This window comes from Trichosurus vulpecula, chromosome 3, assembly GCF_011100635.1.
Source record: "Trichosurus vulpecula isolate mTriVul1 chromosome 3, mTriVul1.pri, whole genome shotgun sequence".
NCBI classification, from domain to species: Eukaryota; Metazoa; Chordata; class Mammalia; order Diprotodontia; family Phalangeridae; genus Trichosurus; species Trichosurus vulpecula.
This window is the reverse complement of record NC_050575.1, coordinates 82,971,562-82,990,774: the sequence shown is the minus strand read 5'-3', so window position 1 is coordinate 82,990,774 and position 19,213 is coordinate 82,971,562. Positions and strand designations below refer to the sequence as shown.

The 19,213-nt window shown below is 39.7% G+C and overlaps 1 protein-coding gene across 1 annotated transcript in view; it reads right to left on the bottom strand.

The window, feature by feature from the left end:
• DOCK2 (dedicator of cytokinesis 2) overlaps positions 1 to 19,213 on the bottom strand; it is a 513,031-nt gene that overhangs the window by 309,128 nt on the left and 184,690 nt on the right. The window contains exon 26 of the mRNA XM_036749404.1: positions 17,088 to 17,236. Within this exon, the coding sequence (XP_036605299.1) occupies positions 17,088 to 17,236 (149 nt within the window). The remainder of the gene's footprint in view (positions 1 to 17,087; positions 17,237 to 19,213) is intronic.

Genomic DNA, 19,213 nt, shown 5'->3' with positions numbered 1-19,213 from the left:
GCAGGATAGTCTCCCCTGCTACAAATCTCACATCCCCATAATTGGTGTAGTCAGCAAGATAGTCTGCTCCCCTACAAATCTTGTGTTGTTACATAGGGATAAATTGCTTACATTCAAATATGCGGAAATGATGTCCCTTCTGATCCTTATCATCATTAGGGTTCATAGGAGGATTCTAGTTAGACAAGGCCTAGAAGTGGTCTTGTTATGTCTTGGTTTTAAGAAAAGAATGGAAAGAGAGGGGAAGAGGAACATTCTGGGGGAAGGAGGAAGAGAAAGGAAAAATAGGTAAAATTATCTCATATAATTAGGGTGCACTACTAAATATGTATGCAAACAATGAGGAGAAGGTGGAAGAAGCCACTAACACTTGAACCTTATTGTCATCAGAACTAATAAAAAGAAGGAAGACACACACAGAGAGAATTGGGTACAGAAATACATTTCACTCAACAATGAAATAAGAGGGAAGGGGGAGGGGGAAATAGAAGAAGGGTAAATTAAGGAAGGGATTAGTTCAAAGAAAAATAAATTCCAAGGATGTACAGAAATATTTATAGTTCTTTTTGATGTGGCAAAGAATGAGAATCTGAGGGGGTGCCCGTAAATTGGGGAATGGATGAACAGTCATGGTATATAAATATGTCGGAATACTACTGTGCTGATTTTCTATCAGCATAATATCCAACTAGGATTCCAGGAGACTAATGATGAAACATGTTACCCACCTCCCAACAGAAGGACTCAGAATGCAGAATGAGAAAGATATATCATGGCCAAAGCAGAAATGTGTTTTGATTGACTATATATGATAAAGGATTTTATTTTTCTTGTTTTCTCAATGTGGGAGGGGGAGGGGAGAGGATGAGAAAGAGGCTATTATTGGCTAATTGAAACAAAGTGTATATATGCATGTATTCATATGTGTGTATGTATGTGTATATGCATACCCCCACACACTACATACACACACACACACACACACACACACACACACACATATATATACACATATATATATATATATATATATATATATATATATATATATATATATATAAAAACAAAAAGAGCCAACATTGTACTCAGTTCATTTTAGAAAACCAAGCTTTCTTTTGGTCTCATGAGATACACAGAGCTATACTTCAGATTAATTGGATATATTTCAAAGGATTCCAAGTCCACCTCCACCTAAAAAATATACCCCCAACTCGATCCTGCCATAATACCTATAATTTCACCATTAGGAAGTCAGTCCCTTAGATTAAAACATCCAGCTTTAAGAACCATTTTCAGTTATCAAAACCACAACATGAGATAATATGGAATAATGGAAAGAACATTCTGTATTTGGAGTCTGAAAACCTGGGTTCAAATTCCAGTTCTGCTATTTATTATCTGTATGAGCTAGGCTACACAATTTACTTCTCTGAGATTGTTTCTTCATCTATAAAACTGGAGCAGAGAGGAGGCAATAAGATCTAATCTCTATGGTCCCTTCCAACTCCAAGCCCCATAGGATTAATTAACGATCTGATAGAAGATGGGATATGAAAATAATGTTTTGATAAGAGATAGGAATAAGTCCATAGAATGGGTCTTTATCTGGAAAAGCTAAGACCAGGCAGAGTTCCACATAGCAAGTCTGGCAGCCAGGGAAGAGGGATACTGAACAAAGAATGGGAGGGCATCATAATGTCACCATGGAGCTCTCCCAGCATCACTCAGCACCATTCCCTAGGAGCTCCAATGATTGAAATCCAGTTGCTTTTTTCCCCGTTCTGCTCCCTACCAGAATCCCATCCATGCTGGGGAGGCAAGTATCAATCATCAACAAAGAACCAAAAAAAAAAGATGGGGGGGTGGTGTTGGGAGAGGGAGAGGAGGAATTCTTTAGTCAAGGAGAGAATCAGTAAAAGCTGGGATACCCCAGGCTGACTCAGCATTCAACCTTCTCCACATCATAGACACAATTCCCTAATGTTTCCAGTTGAGTGTGAGAGGTCATCTTGATCCAAAGGAAAGTACTTTATAATTTCTAAATAGGGTACAAATGATGACTCTCCTTTCTCCAAGAGAAATGAAACATAAAAATGAAAACCCTGTTTTAAAAGAAAAAAAAAACCCACACAACTCCCTCTGGGTCTGGTGCAGAATTAAATTTTATGAGTTACCCAACAGCAGGCCAAGCAAGGAACAAAGCCAGCAGGAAGCGACTTTTCAAAGTAACTGGAGTTGACAACGAAACTTGCTTGGTGAGGGGGAGAAAAAGGAGGTAATAGAGGCAGAAAGTGGAATCTTTTATCTTTCACCTGAGCATGTCCTTTTCATATGCTAAGTGCAACTCAGGCTAGCAGGGAAAGGGAGTTTAACATTATCATTTAAAAAGGCCTGACAAGCCAGCTAAGAACATCTCCCCCTGAGTCATATGCCACCCAGGGTTACAATGAATAAAGTAATAACAGGAAGATACAACTGCATCATGCCAGGTCTAGAGGACTGGGCTGTAATTATGTCAAACAATGACAATCTCCTGGGGAGGGGCATCATTTCTTGCCCCTGAAGCACTCACAATTCACACCGTGCTGGGACTTGGCAACCTGCACTGTAATTGTAACGAATTTGCTCTATCCTTGGTTATGAGCTCTAGAGGGAAAATGCATCACGTGCCTGGAGAAGAATGCTCCCTGCCCAGGTTAGATATCAAATGGCCACATTGTTCCAGTTGACTGGGAGACCAAACACATATTTAATCCAAAGCAAAATCCCTGGCTTTATTCTTTCAGGATTCTAAAGTTTGTTGATTTCAGGATCTCTAAACACGAGAAGCACATGCCAAAGGATCTTAACCAACACGCCTGAGAGGTTGGTTTTTTGACCTGCAGATCTTTTCACATAGCCTGATTGCACTTCTAAAACATTTATTCCATCCAAGTAACTAATTTGAGCTCCTTCTCTTAACCACAGCTTGGTGACAACACAACAGACCACCTAGAAAAGACAAGCAATGATCACTAAGAGCCTACATGGGTTCATGAAGAGCATGGTACAGTTTAAAAGGTAGTAGCATTTACAATCACAGCATCTCAGAATTGGAAGGAACTTCAGCTAGCCCAAGACACATGTGGACAATAATCCCCTTTACAACACTATTGAGAAGTGGTCACCCAGTCTGCTAGAAGACCACTAGTGATGAGGAATTTATTAGCTCCTAAGCTAACCCATTCCACTTCAGAATAGCTCTAATTGTTAGGAACTTTGATCTTATCTTATCAGCTTAAAAGCCAATTGATAAATTTTCATTGTGATCATTTACATTATAAAAATTGGCAAATGCTAAGAAAAGAAAAACAAAACGAAAAACAGGGCAGCTAGATGACACAGTAGATATAGCGTCAAGTCTGGAGTCAGGAAGACAAATTCCTGAGCTCAAATCTGGCTTCAGACATTTACTAGCTGTGTGCCCTGGGCAAGGCACTTAACCCTGTTTGCCTCAGTTTCCTCATCTATAAAATGAGCTAGAGAGGGAAATGGCAAATCACTCCAGTATCTTTGCCTAGAAAACCCTAAATGGAGTCATGAAGAGTCAGATATGACTGAAAAATGACTAAACAGCAATACCAACAATAAAAATCAGGGTTTGATTTATTGTGATATTGATTGTCTATACCTAAAATGATGGAGAAAAAGTTTGTAATGCAGATTAAACTTAAAAGTGTGTCCTAACTATAATTGCATTTTCTTTTCCAAGGAGCCAGTAGTTAAACAATTGTCAGCACACCCCTGTCTCAAACTTAAATTTGCTAGATACTAATATAACATATAATGTAGGTTCCCTCACTAGAAAGTTCTTTATACAAATGAAACCATAGTTTACAGCCAAAAAAAAAAAAGCATTAGGAAAGTAGTAAGGGCACCTCTATGTGGGGTATGCTCACTTATATCTATAAGCCAGGATAGGCAATGGAGGCATAAGGAGAACATTTTACTGTCAACCAGAAACCATCATCTACAAAGGCAACAGACTAATCCAGACCACCTCTCCATATCCCTTCCATGCCCAAGATCCTCTGATTCTTTGAAAACCATATTTTACAGTAACTTTTGCTTCCTTCCCTTATTGATAGAGAGTTCTTCCCACAAGTCACCTAGATTTTCCTCTGAAACTATCCAAATTGTGGAAAGGAGGTCTATTCAAATGTTCTTCACTCTTCACCTCTGTCTTACAACCTCTGGCTCTCTTCAAGGGGCTCTTTCTGATTCCCCCATCAAATCAATATGTATTTATGCTTTATATATCATGCAATTACTTATTTGTGAACAGGTTGTATTTTCAGCAGAATAAAACCTCTCAGAGGATAGGAGCTGTCTCGCTTTTATATTAGTACCCCTCCCCAAACCTAGTACAATGCCTGGCACAGAGTTGGCAATCAATTACTATTTATTAATTGATAGCTTAGTCAGGCTGCAGAACTTTGCCTGCAGAGGACCATCTTGGAGAGTACATATAGATGTACATTTCTCTTGTATCCCTCATGATTGCCAAAAGCTAAGGCAGGAAAGGACTCATTAGGATGTATGTAGAAGGAGAGAAATACTAAGTGACCTCTGAGGTTTCTTATAAATCGAATATTCTCTCTCTACATATTCTTGTTGACAAGATAGAAAAAGGTGGTCTTGGTAACTATACAATTGGATAAATTCAGAACTAGCTAAATGACCTTAACTAATTATATATTTAGAGCTAGAAAGGATTTTAGAAGTTATCTAATGCAACCTCAGCATTTGACAAATAAGGAAAGTGAGCTCCAGAGTGAGGTGACTTCTGAAGGTCACACAGGTAGTAGGCAGCAAAGCAAAGATTCAAACACAGGAACTCTAACTCCAAACCAGAAAATTTTTCATTACATCTCTCTTCTATCTTCACTTGCCTAGTGAATCAGTGTCAGCCAAAAAGTAATCTCTGGTTGTGGGTGGGGCGTGAGGGTGGGGGGCGGGATTCTTTCGAGAAGAGGATGGACCTACACCTTCCAATGTGGGACAGATGTCAAGCTCATCAAAACATCCACAAATAGTAAAATGGATAATAACTAGCCTTTGGAGCCAAGTGGGATCCTACTCACATGGCAAACACAATTACTCACCCTGGGAGAGTGGGCAGGAGATGATCGGGATACATTACAATACAAGAATACATTATTATTATTATGATGAACTCAGGCACAGGGAGCAGTGAAAACATACTGGTTATTCTGTAGGCCCTAGAATATCAGTCTATGTAATTCAGACTTAATCTTAAAGAAATAAAGTAGCCTTTGATGGTTTTTGAGCAGGGAAGTAAAATGTTAAAAAAATGTTTTAGAAAGATTAATGTGTCAAAAGTCTCATTCTGGTATCCCATTGCTACATGAACATAATCAGTGAAATAATATTTATAAAGCACTTTTCAAACCTTAAAGGGATGCATAAATGCCAGTTGTTGTTGTTATTATTATTATTATTATTACTATTATTAGTGATTCTGGATCCTTGAGGGCTATAGCAGGGAAGCCCCAAGCTCTTACTGATTCTAACAATTTGAGTTTTCCATACTGGCCTGGGGACTGATTGGGCCTAAAGTGTGAGGAACAGTCCAGAGTAAGTAGAGACAGGCTGATTAGGGACAGCCTGACTACTAGGTAGTCAATTATTTGACCCTGAAGACTGATGAAACAGGAAAAACATATTAAATGGCCCTCAGTTATTTGGAAACCCCTTCTATTTGCAGTGGCTGTGTTGTTTGTCCTTCATTCTTGAAGAGGACCATGGCATCAGGAAGGTGATACCATGACTTGCAAGTGAATTGGATTTAAGTATTCTTTTGCCTTCACTGCTTCTTAGGATGTAGTAATATTCTAGTGGCAATGGTGGACTGGCAAAGAAGGAATCCATGGTCAATTTTTAAAATAGTTTTTATATTTTGTGTAGGCATTAATTTAGTTGTTGGTGCACTAAATGTGACATCCAATGACTGACAAGTGGATACACCACTGGAGAGAGTGAAGTACATCAACACAAACATTCTTTTGATATAAATGAAGCCTGAAAACAAGAAGTTGGAGCTTGGGGGCGGAGCCAAGATGGCAGCTAGAAAGCAGGGACTTGCTTAAGCTCCCCACCAGGTCCCTACAAACACCTATAAAAAATGTTTCTGAACAAATTCTAGAGCCACAGAACCCACAAAATAGCAGAGGGAAGCAGGCTCCAACCCAGGACAGCCTGGATGGTCGATGGGTAAGGTCTATCGCACGGAGCTGGGAGTGGAGCAGAGCAGAGCCCAGCCCGGGCCCTGCCCAGAACAACCAGACCAGGAGCCAGGCAGAACAGGCGTAGCACCCTGAATCAGGGAGCTGTTGCAGTTACCAGACTTCTCAACACACAAACCCCAAAGACAATAGAGAAGGTTAGTGGGAAAAGCTGCAGGGACAGAGTGAAAGGTGTTCACAGTCAGCCACCACCCCAGGGGGGTGGTGGAGGTGGCACAGCTCTGAGGCTGCTTATAGAGCTACAGCTGCAGTTGCCTCTGGCCCAAGGCCCACCTAGTGGGGGGAATTAAGCTGCGTACTAGACTGGGAGTGCAAAACCTGCTTTGCCCTGCCTGGATCTGGGCCACAATCCTGGTTGGAGGTTCTTGGGGAAGAAGGAGCGCTGGTGTGGCAGAGCTTGCTGTGTAGAAGTACCTCTGAAAATAGCAGTGCAGCCCCTCAAGCTTGGGACAAAGTACTCTCTACTCTACAAGCAGTCACACCCCGACAAAAAGCTCAAGGGTCAAGTAATTGGCTGGGAACATGAACAGGCAGCAAAAATATCTCAGATTCACACTCAGACTTTGCAATCTTTCTTTGGTGACAAAGAAGATCAAAACATACAGCCAGAAGAAATCAACAAAGTCAAAGAGCCTATATCAAAAGCCTCCAAGAAAGACATGAATTGGTCTCAGGCCATGGAAGAGCTCAAAAAGGATTTGGAAAGAGAAGTAGAGGAAAAATTGGGAAGAGAAATGAGAGTGATGCGAGAAAACCATGAAAAACAAGGCAACGACTTGCTAAAGGAGACTCAAAAAAATACTGAAGAAAATAACACCTTAAAAAATAGACTAACTGAAAGGGCAAAAGAGATCCAAAAAGCCAATGAGGAGAAGAATGCCTTGAAAGGCAGAATTAGCCAAATGGAAAAGGAGGTCCAAAAGACCACTGAAGAAAATACTACCTTAAAAATGAGATTGGAGCAAGTGGAAGCTAGTGACTTTATGAGAAATCAAGATATTATAAAACAGAACCAAAGGATTGAAAAAGTGGAAGACAATGTGAAAAACCACTGACCTGTAAAATAGATCCAGGAGAGATAATTTAAAAATTATTGGACTACCTGAAAGCCATGATGAAAAAAAGAGCCTAGAAATCATCTTTCAAGAAATTATCAAGGAAAACTGCCCTGATATTCTAGAGCCAGTGGGTAAAATAGAAATTGAAATAATACACCCATCACCTCCGCAAAAAGATCCCAAAAAGAGACCTCCTAGGAACACTGTCACCAAATTCCAGAGCTTCCAGATCAAGGAGAAAATACTGCAAGCAGCCAGAAAGAAACAGTTTGAGTATTGTAGAAGCACAATCAGGATAACACAAGATCTAGCAGCTTCATAAGGTATCAAATGGCTTGGAACATGATATTCCAGAGGTCAATGGAGCTAAGATTAAAACTAAGAATTACCTACCCAGCAAAACTGAGTTTAATGCTCCAAGGCCAAACATGGACTTTCAAGCTTTCTCAGTGAAAAGACCAGAGCTGAATAGAAAATTTTACTTTCAAACCCAAGAATCAAGAGAAGCATGAAAAGGTGAACAAGAAAGAGAAATCATAAGGGACTTACTAAAGTTGAACTGTTTTGTTTACATTCCTACATGGAAAGACGATGTGTATAATTCATGAGACCTCAGTATTAGGGTAGCTGAAAGGAATATATGTATACACACACAGAGAGGGCACAGGGTGAGTTGAATATGAAGGGATGATATCTAAAAAAATAAAATCAAATTAACGGATCAGAGAGGAATATATTGAGAGAGGGAGAAAGGGAGAGATAGAATGGGGTAAATTATCTCACATAAAAGTGGCAAGAAAAAGCAGTTCTGTACGAAGGGAAGAGGGGGCAGGTGAGAGGGAACGAGTGAATCTTGCTCTCATCAGATTTGACTTGAGGAGGGAATACCATACATACTCAATTGGGTATCTTACCCCACAGGAAAGAAGGAGGGAGGGGATAAAAAAGGGGGGATGATAGAAAGGAGGGCAGATAGGGGGAGGAGGTAATCAAAAGCAAACATTTTTGAAAAGGAACAGGGTCAAGGGAGAAAATTGAATAAAGGGGGACAGTATAGGAGGGAGCAAAATATAGTTAGTCTTTCACAACATGAGTATTGTGGAAGGGTTTTACATAATGATACACATGTGGCCTATGTTGAATTGCTTGCCTTCCTAGGGAGGGTGGGTGGGGAGGGAAGAGGGGAGAGAATTTGGAACTCAAAGTTTTAAAAACAGATGTTCAAAAAAAAAGTTGTTTTTGCATGCAACTGGGAAATAAGATATACAGGTAATGGGGCATAGAAATCTATATTGCCCTACAAGAAAGTAAGGGAAAAGGGGATGGGGGTGAGCAGGGTGACAGAGGGGAGGGCTGACTGGGGAATGGGGCAATCAGAATATATGCCATCTTGGAATGGGGGGGAGGGTAGAAATGGGGAGAAAATTTGTAATTCAAAATCTCGTGGAAATCAATGCTGAAAACTAAAAATATTAAATAAATAATTTTTAAATGGAGGTGATGCCCACAGCATCTATCTCACAGAATTGTTATGAGGCTGAAATGAAAAGATGCATAGAAGGTACTTGACAGACTTTAAAATTACAAAAGATATCAGTTGTAATTATTACATACTTCCTGGTTGGTGAAATACAGACAAACAGGATGGTCTTGCAAGTAACGTTTAGAATTTATTATATGAACAGAACCAGGAGAATATTGTACACAGTAATAACAGTATTGTAACAAGGATCAACTGTGAAAGACTTAGCTACTCTCATCAAGATGATGATCCAAGACAATTCCAAAGGACTCATGATGAAAAATGCTATCTGCCTCCAGAGACAGAACCGATGAACTCTGAGTGCAGACTGAAGCTTGCTTTTTTCAATTTCTTTATTTTTCTTGCTTTTTTTGGTGACATGGCTAATAGGGAAATTTTTTGCATGATTTCACATGTGTAATTGGTATTATGTTGCTTGCCTTCTCAATGGAGAGGGGAGAGGTGGGAGGGAGGGAGATAATGTAGAATTCAACAATTTTTAAAAACTAATGTTAAAGTATATAAAGTAAATAAAATTATCAATGTATAGCAGAGAAAATGGCCACAGTTGAGAAAAGTGAAAATAACTCTGGTTTATTCCTTTTACCACCTGTTTTTTATTCCAATATGCAATCTAGAACAGAGGTTCTTAACCCGAGTTCCATGAATTTGTTGGGTTTTTTTAAATTCACACTTAATAAGAAAGGAAACTGAGACTCAGATTCAGTGTCTTAGCTATCAAATGGCTAAAAACAAATATTGAAAGCCAAATCTCTTCCCCTAAAGCCTGGTGTTCTTTTTCCCTTCCTTCCTTCCTTCCTTCTTTCCTTCCTTCCTTCCATCTTTTTAAATTTATCGACTAAAACAAGCATTTCCATAACATTGTATAATAAAAAAGATGATTGTACAACTCTTTACAAATATTTTGATAACTGTATTTCAATACAATTGGTTTCCTTTGTAATACAATGTGTTTTACTTAAGGAGTTAAATTATTATATTAAAAATTTTAAAAAAGAAGTTGGAGCTTAATGGTTGACAGTTCATAAGCTCTCCTTCAAAAAGAAAACTAAGGAATTGGAAGAGTTAACCCCAAAGGAAAAAAAATACAACTTTAGAGGACGCATAGTCATCTGGCCTTGCACAGCTGAAATTAAGCATTGGTAGACTCTGAAGAGGTGGCCTCTGGACCCACACAAGTTGAAGAGGGACCACAGCTCTCCACTGTATAGATCACCACCTCCACCCCACACATCCTAGACTAAAAAAGAAAAGGTAAGCATAACTAAACTCATCCTTAGAGAGACAGGGACACAGTATGGGAAATGGAAGGAGAATAGAGAACACTACTGTTGTGGGGAGACTAAACATTAGCCTGAATATGTGACAAGAAAGAGCATGTGATTAGAGGATGGAATTGCCTGTGGAAGTGGAGGCAGTTTGGAGAGTTTGTGAGGAGAGGCTGGTCTGGGTGTGGATCCCCAAGGAGTTTGAGGAGTGTCAGGTATAGATCTTAGGCAGTGTTGTAGCACCTCTGGGCCTGATAGATAGTGTTCCCCTAGAATGTGAGCCTTGATGTGTGGATTTCAGTTCAAGAATTTAGTATGTTGATAGAAAATGCTATCCACGTCCAGAGAAAGATCTCTGGAGTCTGAATGCAGATCAAAACATGTCATCTTCTTTTTTATCTTTCTTGTGGTTTTTCCCTTTTGTTCTGATTCTTCTTTCACAACTTTCACAACTTTCACAACCACTAATGTGGAAATATGTTTAATATGATTGTGCATGTATAGCCTATGTCAGACTGCTTGCTATCTTGGAAGGGGGGGGTGGAAGAGAGAAGGTGGGAGAAAAATATTTGGAACTCAAAATCTTATAAAAGCGAATGCCAAAAATTATCTTTACATTTAATTGGAAAAAAATAAAATACTATTAAGTGGGAAAAAAATAATTAAAAAAAAAAGAATTTAGCATGTTATACAAAGTCAGAGACTTCCAAGCTGCACATCCAACCAGTGAGTTTGAGTGTACACCACTGCTCTTAGTGTTTTCCTACTGTTATACTGACAGCGAGCAAGACACGCCACAGAGTATAAGTTTTAAATGGAGAAGTTTATTAGCCGGCGACCGTTTGGGGAAATTAAGTCTGTCCAAATCAAATGGCCATGTTTTGAAGTGAAAGGGTAGTTTATATAGAGAATACAGGGTTCAGTGGTTAATTATCTCTTGAAATGTCATTTTGCAGACTGGGCACGCCTGTACCTTTTATGACCGTGATAAAAGGAAACTCCTTAATAGATTGTAGATACAACATACCAGATAGCTAACAAAGTGTCAACTGAAATTACAACCCAGAATCCCTGTGTCCATCTTGCCATAACTCCCACAACAAGGAAGGTTCAAGATAAAGCAGAAGTCATATAATTCAAGATAATGTCTAGGGCTGAGGCTTTCATCCTTAATGGCCATGGACAGACCAAGGGATGCTCCAGCTCAGTCTGTTGACATAAGATAGAGACATCTCTGAGCCCACTCAGTTAGACAAAGGAAGATTGTTAGGCATTAGGCTTTTCCTGGTAATTAGCTTACATTTTTTGGAAAAGTCTTGGGGGCCCAGGACATTCGTCAAATGGCAGGAACTCAGTCTGTTTTTTCTTATGCAAACTGGGGTTTGTAGTTAGGGGCTGGGGGCAGGGTTTTTCTAGCAACAGCTGGCTACTCAGGTATCACACTACAAATTCTACAATTCTGACTTTGAAAATGGTGATGATGAACCTTAATAGGTCCTATAACTGAATGGCAGTTCTAAACTCCTAGTGATGTATACATATAAAAAGAAAGAGCCTGAGGAGAAAGCATGACTCACAAATAGACCCAGGGCCAGATTGTAAAATTTGAATGTGAATAGGTCTATGACAGCTTAAATAAACAAACTTACCATGAATACAATTATAGTTTGCATACCAATGCCAGTCTACAGAAGATGAACAAGTATAGATGGTCAAAGATAAAGCCTGTGAGATACCTCAAATCAAGTCACCACACGATCTGATTTCTCTGTTTGGTATCTAAAGCTCAAAAACCTGCACCCATGCTACTTTTTCAGGCTTCTTACACATTGCTCCCTCTTCCAAAACACTCTATGATCTAGTCACACTGGCCTGCTTGCAGTTTCTTACCCAAAACACTCATGTCCTCTCTCTGTGCCCTTTCATTGGCTATACTTCCTGCCTGTTCTCCCTCTGCATCTGTCTCTTGGAATTAATCCCTGATTTCCTTCAAGAATCAGCAGAAGCAACATCTCCTGCATGAGGCTTTTCCTGATTCTCCACCACCACCCCCTAGGTACTGATGCCTTCCTATCCAAGGTTACCTAGTATCTATCTTGCAAGTATTTTATGCAAGCTTACATATGTGCATATTGTTACCCCCAAGGATTTGTCCACTTTTCTGTCTGAGTCCCACATGCCTGGTACAATCTTACTAAATGATTTTCAATTGATTGATGGATTAAATGAGAAGATAGTACAGGGAAGGATAATGAAAAATACACTGGAAAATATGGTTCAGGATAAAGAATCAAAGTGCCCAAAGGATTATCGATGCTCAGAATCCTTACTCTCTATATTACTATGTTTCTCCCTTGCTTAAAAAAAAAAAAACTTCAGTGGCTACTTATTACTCCTAAGACGGGGTGTAGAGTGTGCTCAGGGAGGATTAGTACCTCTGGCATGAAGGCTGCCAATTCCTTTTCAGGGTTGCTTTCCACCTTTGGTGTCTACCTGTTCCACCCAACTCTCACTTGTGGCTCCAAGAAGCTGTAGCACGTACAAAGGCCACACCCCGGTAAACCATTTTGGCAGATGGGCTAAACCAGGTTGAGGGTAACCGAGAGGTCTCAAATTCATTGGTGAATTAGGTGGGTGTCTACCCCAAACTAGGAAGACTTCTGGTAGAATGGGTAGATGAGAACAATCTGTTCCAAAGGCCATGAAGGCAGCTGAAGCAGGCACTATAGAGTGCTTAGAGCTTGGTTAGACATTGAAGACACCAAGGTCATCCACTGCATCTTGAGCCATCACCAGTTGTTTTGATTTTGTCCTGCCACTGGACTGTGACAACTCTGGAAGAGAGGGCGAGGTCTATGACTTCATGCAACTCTGTCTCACTTAAATCCAATTTATGCACGAATCAATAGACATCACCACCACCCCTTCCCCCAAAAAAGATTACTACTAAGATAATACAAAACCCCTCAGCTTTACATTTAGAGTCCCTTATAATCTGTCACCAACCTATTTTACATCTCATCTTGTGTATTAATAAGACATTACTACTGTCCAGCTAAGTTATGCCCCCAATTCAGCATTCCCCTATGTTCCTCCATACATTTGCACAAGCCATCTCCTATGCTTGGAATGCATACTTCCAGGAGCCAAGATGGCAGAATAAATTAAGTCACTCTCACTCTCCTTTACTAACCTTGAAAAACCCGGAAAGTATCCCCCCAAGAAAATCCTGGAATAGTGGAGCCAGCAGAAAGATTGGGTATAGCAGTTTTTTAGCTCTTAAGGCTAGGGAGATTAACAAGAAAGGTCCCTCTTGCTGTGGCTGAAGGGGGACAGTATAGGACAGGAGACATCCAGGCAAGCCAGCAGTAAGCCCCACCTCAGCAAACCAGCAGGAAATCCTGAGACCCAGGCTGGTAGAGAAGGCAAGTGCCAACACCAGGACCCCACCATATACCTTCACACAGCCAAGGGAACTGTCAGACACCAACACAGAGAACCACCACTTGCACCGTGGATGAGCATCCACCAGCAGCTGAGCCTACCTGTGCTCTAGTGTAGTCCCAAGGGAAAAGGAGACCTCTGGCGGCCAGACCATCCCTCCCTCACACCCCACCCACAAGCTTCAGTGTCACCAGGGGAAATGCAGAAAGACCTCACCTGGCCTCGGTATACATGAGCCACCAGCTCCAGCTTAGCACCAAGTAAGCTACAGCATTATACAGCTTCCAGTTGCCAGAACCAGAGGCCCCAGAGCACAAAGCCTTAGCCACCAACACAAAAAGTGTAGGACAGTGCTCCTTGTGCACCAGCACAAGCAGCAATCAACTTTAAAAGCCAGGAAAAAGGCAAACACAATGAAGAAAAAGCAACTTAGAAAAGCAAAGACTAGTCTCAGGTCCAAACCTTCTTGAAAGAGCTCAAGGAGGATTTTAAAAGTTAAATTAGAGAGGTAGAGGAAAAATTGAACAATTGCTTTTAAAAATACAATTGACAAATTTGGAACTAGGCCCAAAGGGCTATAAAAATGTCTATACCCTTTGACCCAGCAATACCACTTCTAGGGCTGTATCTCAAAGAGATCACACAACTGGGAAATGGACCAGTAAGTACAAAATATTTATAGCAGCTCTTTTTGTGGTGGCAAAGAATTGGAAATCAAGGGGATGTCCATCAATTGGGGAATGGCTAAACAAATTATGCTATATTGTAATATCAATTAAGTTGGGTGTCTTTGATTGAGTCTTACTAGGTGCTAAACCCCAGGTCCAAACCCCTATCTACTAGGTGATAAGCCTATGTGGGCATGAAGCCCTCAGGGTCCTAAGGGGAGTTGCTAAGATCAGGGCCAATAGTAGGAGCCTGAGTTCTGAGATGACATTTGATGACAGCTAAAGAGTGTATAAAAAGAGAGGACAGAGCTATTTGCTTGAGGCTCTCACTCTTGGAGGTGTGTTGATGTGGAGACTCTAGGCAACTGTAGTTAAGAGCCCTCCAGCTTGTAAACCTGGATGTTGGGACTTTGTTAAACCCTGGTAACTATGCATTGAGATTTGAATCAGACAAGGTCTGTCTGTTGATATTTGTAATTTGTTTATATCTGCTCTGAAGTTCAGGGTGCTGGCTTTTTCCCCTGAACTAAGCAAATGGTATTGGTATGTTTGATTAAATTGAGATTCTTAACCCCTTAACATTGCTTTCCTTAGTAAAGCAGATCAAAAGAACCTGTGCTGGAAGCTTTCTGTGTGTGGGTTGTTGGTGGGTCTTACACACCTACAGCAGCTGCTAGTAGATTGTTGCAACATATATGAATGTAATGGAACAGTATTGTGCTATAAGAAATGAGGAACAGATAGACTTCATTATAACCTGGGAAGACATAAATGAACTGATGCTGAGTGAGGGGAGCAAAACCAGGAAAACATTATATAAGATTACATACACACTGTATCTGTAAGGACTAACTTTGATAGACTTGGCTCTTCTCATCAATTCAAGGTTCAAAGACAGCTTCAAAAGACTCATGATGGAAAAAGCTATGCACATCCAGAGAAGGAATCATGGAGTCTGAATGCAGATTGAGGCAAACTATTTGATCTTTTTTTTTCCTTCGTTTTTGGTTTTGTTTCTTCTTTCTCATGATCCATTCCATTGGTTACAATTCTTCTTTACAATTTGACTATTGTGTAAATAAATTTAATGTAAAGGTATATGTAGAAACTGTATTGGATTATATGCTGTCTTGGGGGAAGGAAGGGGGAGGAGAGGGAGGGAGAAAAAATTTGGAACTCAAAAACTTGTGGAACTGAGGGTTGTAAACTAAAAATAAAAAATAAATTAAAAAATACAAATGACAAAATGGAAAAAAAAATCACTTTAGAAAACAACTCCTTGAAAAGTAAAATTGGCCAAATTGGAAAGGAGGTGCAAAAGCTGAGGAAAACAATTCATTAAAAATTAGAATTAGGCAAGTAGAAGCTAAAGACTTTATGACACGTAAAGGATCAGTCAAACAAAATCAAAAGAATTAAAAAAAGAAGAAAATGTAAAATACTTCATTGGAGAAACAACTGACCTGGAAAACAGATCCAAGAGAGATAATTTAAGAATTATTGGTCTACCAGAAAGCCATGATGAAAAAAAAAGAGCCTGGATAACATTTTCCAAGAAATCATCAAGGAAAGCTTACCCAAAGTCCTAGAACCAGAGGTTAAAATAGTCATCAAAAGAATCCACTGATCATCTCCTGAAAGAGATCCTAAATTGAAATTACCAAGGAATTTCAGCATTATCAGGTCATGGAGAAAATACTGCAAGTAGCCAGAAAGAAACAATTCAAATATTATAGAACTACAGTCAGGATCACACATGACCTTGCAGCTTCTACATTAAAAGATTAAAGGGTTTGGAATATGATATTCCGTAAGACAAAGGAGCTTGGATTACAGCCAAGTATCAACTACCCAGCAAAACTGACCATAATCTTTCAGGCAAGGAGAGAGATATTCATTGAAATAGAGGACTTCCAGACCTTCCTGATGAAAAGACTAGAGCTCAATTGAAAATTTTATCTTCAAATACAAGACCCAAGAGAGGCATGAAAAGGTAAACTGAAAAAAAAAAACATGCTATTCAATAAGGGCAAACTGTTTACATCCCCACATGGGAAGATGATATTTGTAAATCTGGCAAATTGTATCTTTATTACGACCTTTAAAAGGGATATACATAGACAGAGGGTGTGGGTACAAATTAACTGATGGAATGACAATAAAAACCTAATTAAGGGGTGAGAACAGATTGTAATGGGAGAAGAGAAAAGAAGGAGGCAGAAAAGGGTAAATTATATCACATGAAGAGGCACAAAGACATATTACAGTAGAGGGAAAGAAGGGAGGGTGATGAGCATTGTTTGAACTTTACTCTCATCAGATTTAGCAGCTGGCCATATCAGGAAAGCTTTTTGTAGAAGAAGGCAGTACTAGAAAGAAAATACCCCAGGTACTTAAATTGAAGAAAAAACCTAAGAGACTTTCTGGCTATGTCAGTGTGGATACTACAATTTAAAAACAATTGAACTGAACTTCCAAGAGACACTAGTGGTGACTTCCTTTGAGAAGTCTCTGATGATTGCTTGTGCCTCCAAAATGTTAGCTGGGATGTACATAAGTACAACCTGAAGAAGATCATCAGACAAGAGTAATAGGAAGAGATGCATCTTCCTTACCTCCATTACCCTTGTCATCCTTCACAGTTGGAAGGGCAGGCACTGGGAAAACAAGAGACTGGTTGAGTAGGCCATTGACTTTTATATTTAGAAATCCAATGCTATTCATCAGCATCAATATTTTACAACTTAATCAACTTGGTCCTACTCTGGGTTTGGACCATTTCCATCACCATGAGTACTCACGGGGTCCTGACAGCTGAGAACTTCTAGGATGCTGTTGAGCAATTCAACACAGTATTTCTTCTCTTGGACCTGGTATTGCTGGTCATCTTTTGGCTCTAGCAACTCCTTCAGTTCCTTGGTGATGACTGGGAGCAGAATATCCCGGCACTCTATAAAGGAAAATAGTTCCTTGGGTCACTTGTCTATTTTTAAATAAGCAATGAGAACGATTACAGTTTACAAACAAACACTCCTGGAAGAAATAATGAATCATGATGCTCTTGCTGTGGCTGAGAACTTTGAAGGCATCGTGTAGCTCTGGATGTATGGACTCTGGAGTTCCCTCCCATTTCCAACAACATAAATTTTCACTAACACGCTTCCCATGGGAATGACAAACCTCAAACGTGGAAGAAACACATGTCAGCTGTGCAATTCAAAGTGAGCAAAAGACACTTCATGGTGTTATGGATAGAGCAGTGGACTTGGAGTCAGAGAAACTTGGGTTCAGACCCTGACTCAGACATTTATGAGTTGTGTAGCCCTAAACAAGTCACTTAACCTATGTAGATCTCATTTTCTTTATCTGTAAAATGAGGACATTGGATTTGATGACCATGAATGTTCCTTCCATCTCTAAATTTATGGTCATAAATGTTTGACCCCAATTATGAAATAAAAACTATCTCACTTCTGTCTCTATAGTTATAGGACAGCATAGGATAGACCCTTAATACATATTGATTGGTCAAACCTTATTGGTGACCTGAAAGTCTGTATAACTAATCTAATTCCAGGAATACTGCTTTATCATTAAATTTTTATTCTAAAAACAAGTCAGATTACTTTTTTTGGCTTTGAGTTTCCTTCAATTATGATTGTCAGTGACCAACAAGAATTAAGCAAACACAGATAAGGGATGGAAAAGAATTGCCACAGGTTAACTACAGATACACAGATATCTGTACAACCAGCCTTGGATTATAGTATGAGTTAAAATTAAGGTAAACTGAGGCACAAAGTTCCAAGCATGATCAATTTGTTAGTAAAGCATGAATTTACCAATAAATAGGATCTCAGCTTCCTCAGCAAAGCTAAGACCCTGAATGAGGAGGACAATTCTCTTTTATAGGTTTTGTACAGAAAAAAGAACAGGACTTTGTAGCCAGGGAACAAGTTATAATTGGTTACAAGAACTCAACATCATGAATGGCAAAATTAATATGACTGGTTACAGAGCTGAGGCAAGGGGGACAATAAGATTGGTTGAAAATCGGGATGAGAGGGCTAGCAACAACCCCCTCCCCTCCTCCTGTGACCAAGAAATGGTCATTGTTTGAGTCAACCTGCAAGGTTAGACAGTAGACCAGATTTCTTTGGATGACAAAGCAGACATCCTTGACGGATAGCTTGGTAGTGTAAAGATACTAAACCGGACTCCCTGGTGTCTACCCTGATCCCTGAAGGATAAGGGATTTCATTAATGCAAAAATAGAATAGTGACTAGTAGAACTGCTCATTCTAAACTCATTATAAGCCAGCTGAATTTCTGAACTAACTTCAGAGACAAAGAACCATGACTTAAGCAGTTACAGGACAAAATCAATTAACTATAAATAGCATCAACTAAAAGGTGTCACAGAATCTCTCTGATTATTTCAATTGAATGGTAGAAAAACTGTGGGATGTGGGTTTGGACTTGAATCTTGGCTCTGCTACCCACTACCTATGTGACATTCAGCATCACTGAACTTCTCTGTGACTCAGTTTCCTCATCTATAAAATAAATAGATTGGACTAGGTGATCCCCTAAGATCTATCTGTGTTCTCAATCTATGATCCTACATTCCTCTTCCAACCTTGAGCATCCTAGGGAAAAGTAAATATTTCTTACCTACTAGAAAAGAACTATATGTAGTTAGTGGTGAGGAGTTACTTCTAAATACAGTTCTCCTATGAGCTGCTGCCAAATGTATCCCCAAAGGAGCAGTGGAGAATGTGTCTATCAGAGCTCTAGCTAAAATACCAAGGACCCTCGGGAGCTTTGAATCCAAAAAAGAGTGATCTGAGAACCTTTGCTTCCTGAATGCACCTTAGTGGGCAAGTCAATTCATGTCTCTGAGATTTGATTTCTCCATTTCTAAAAT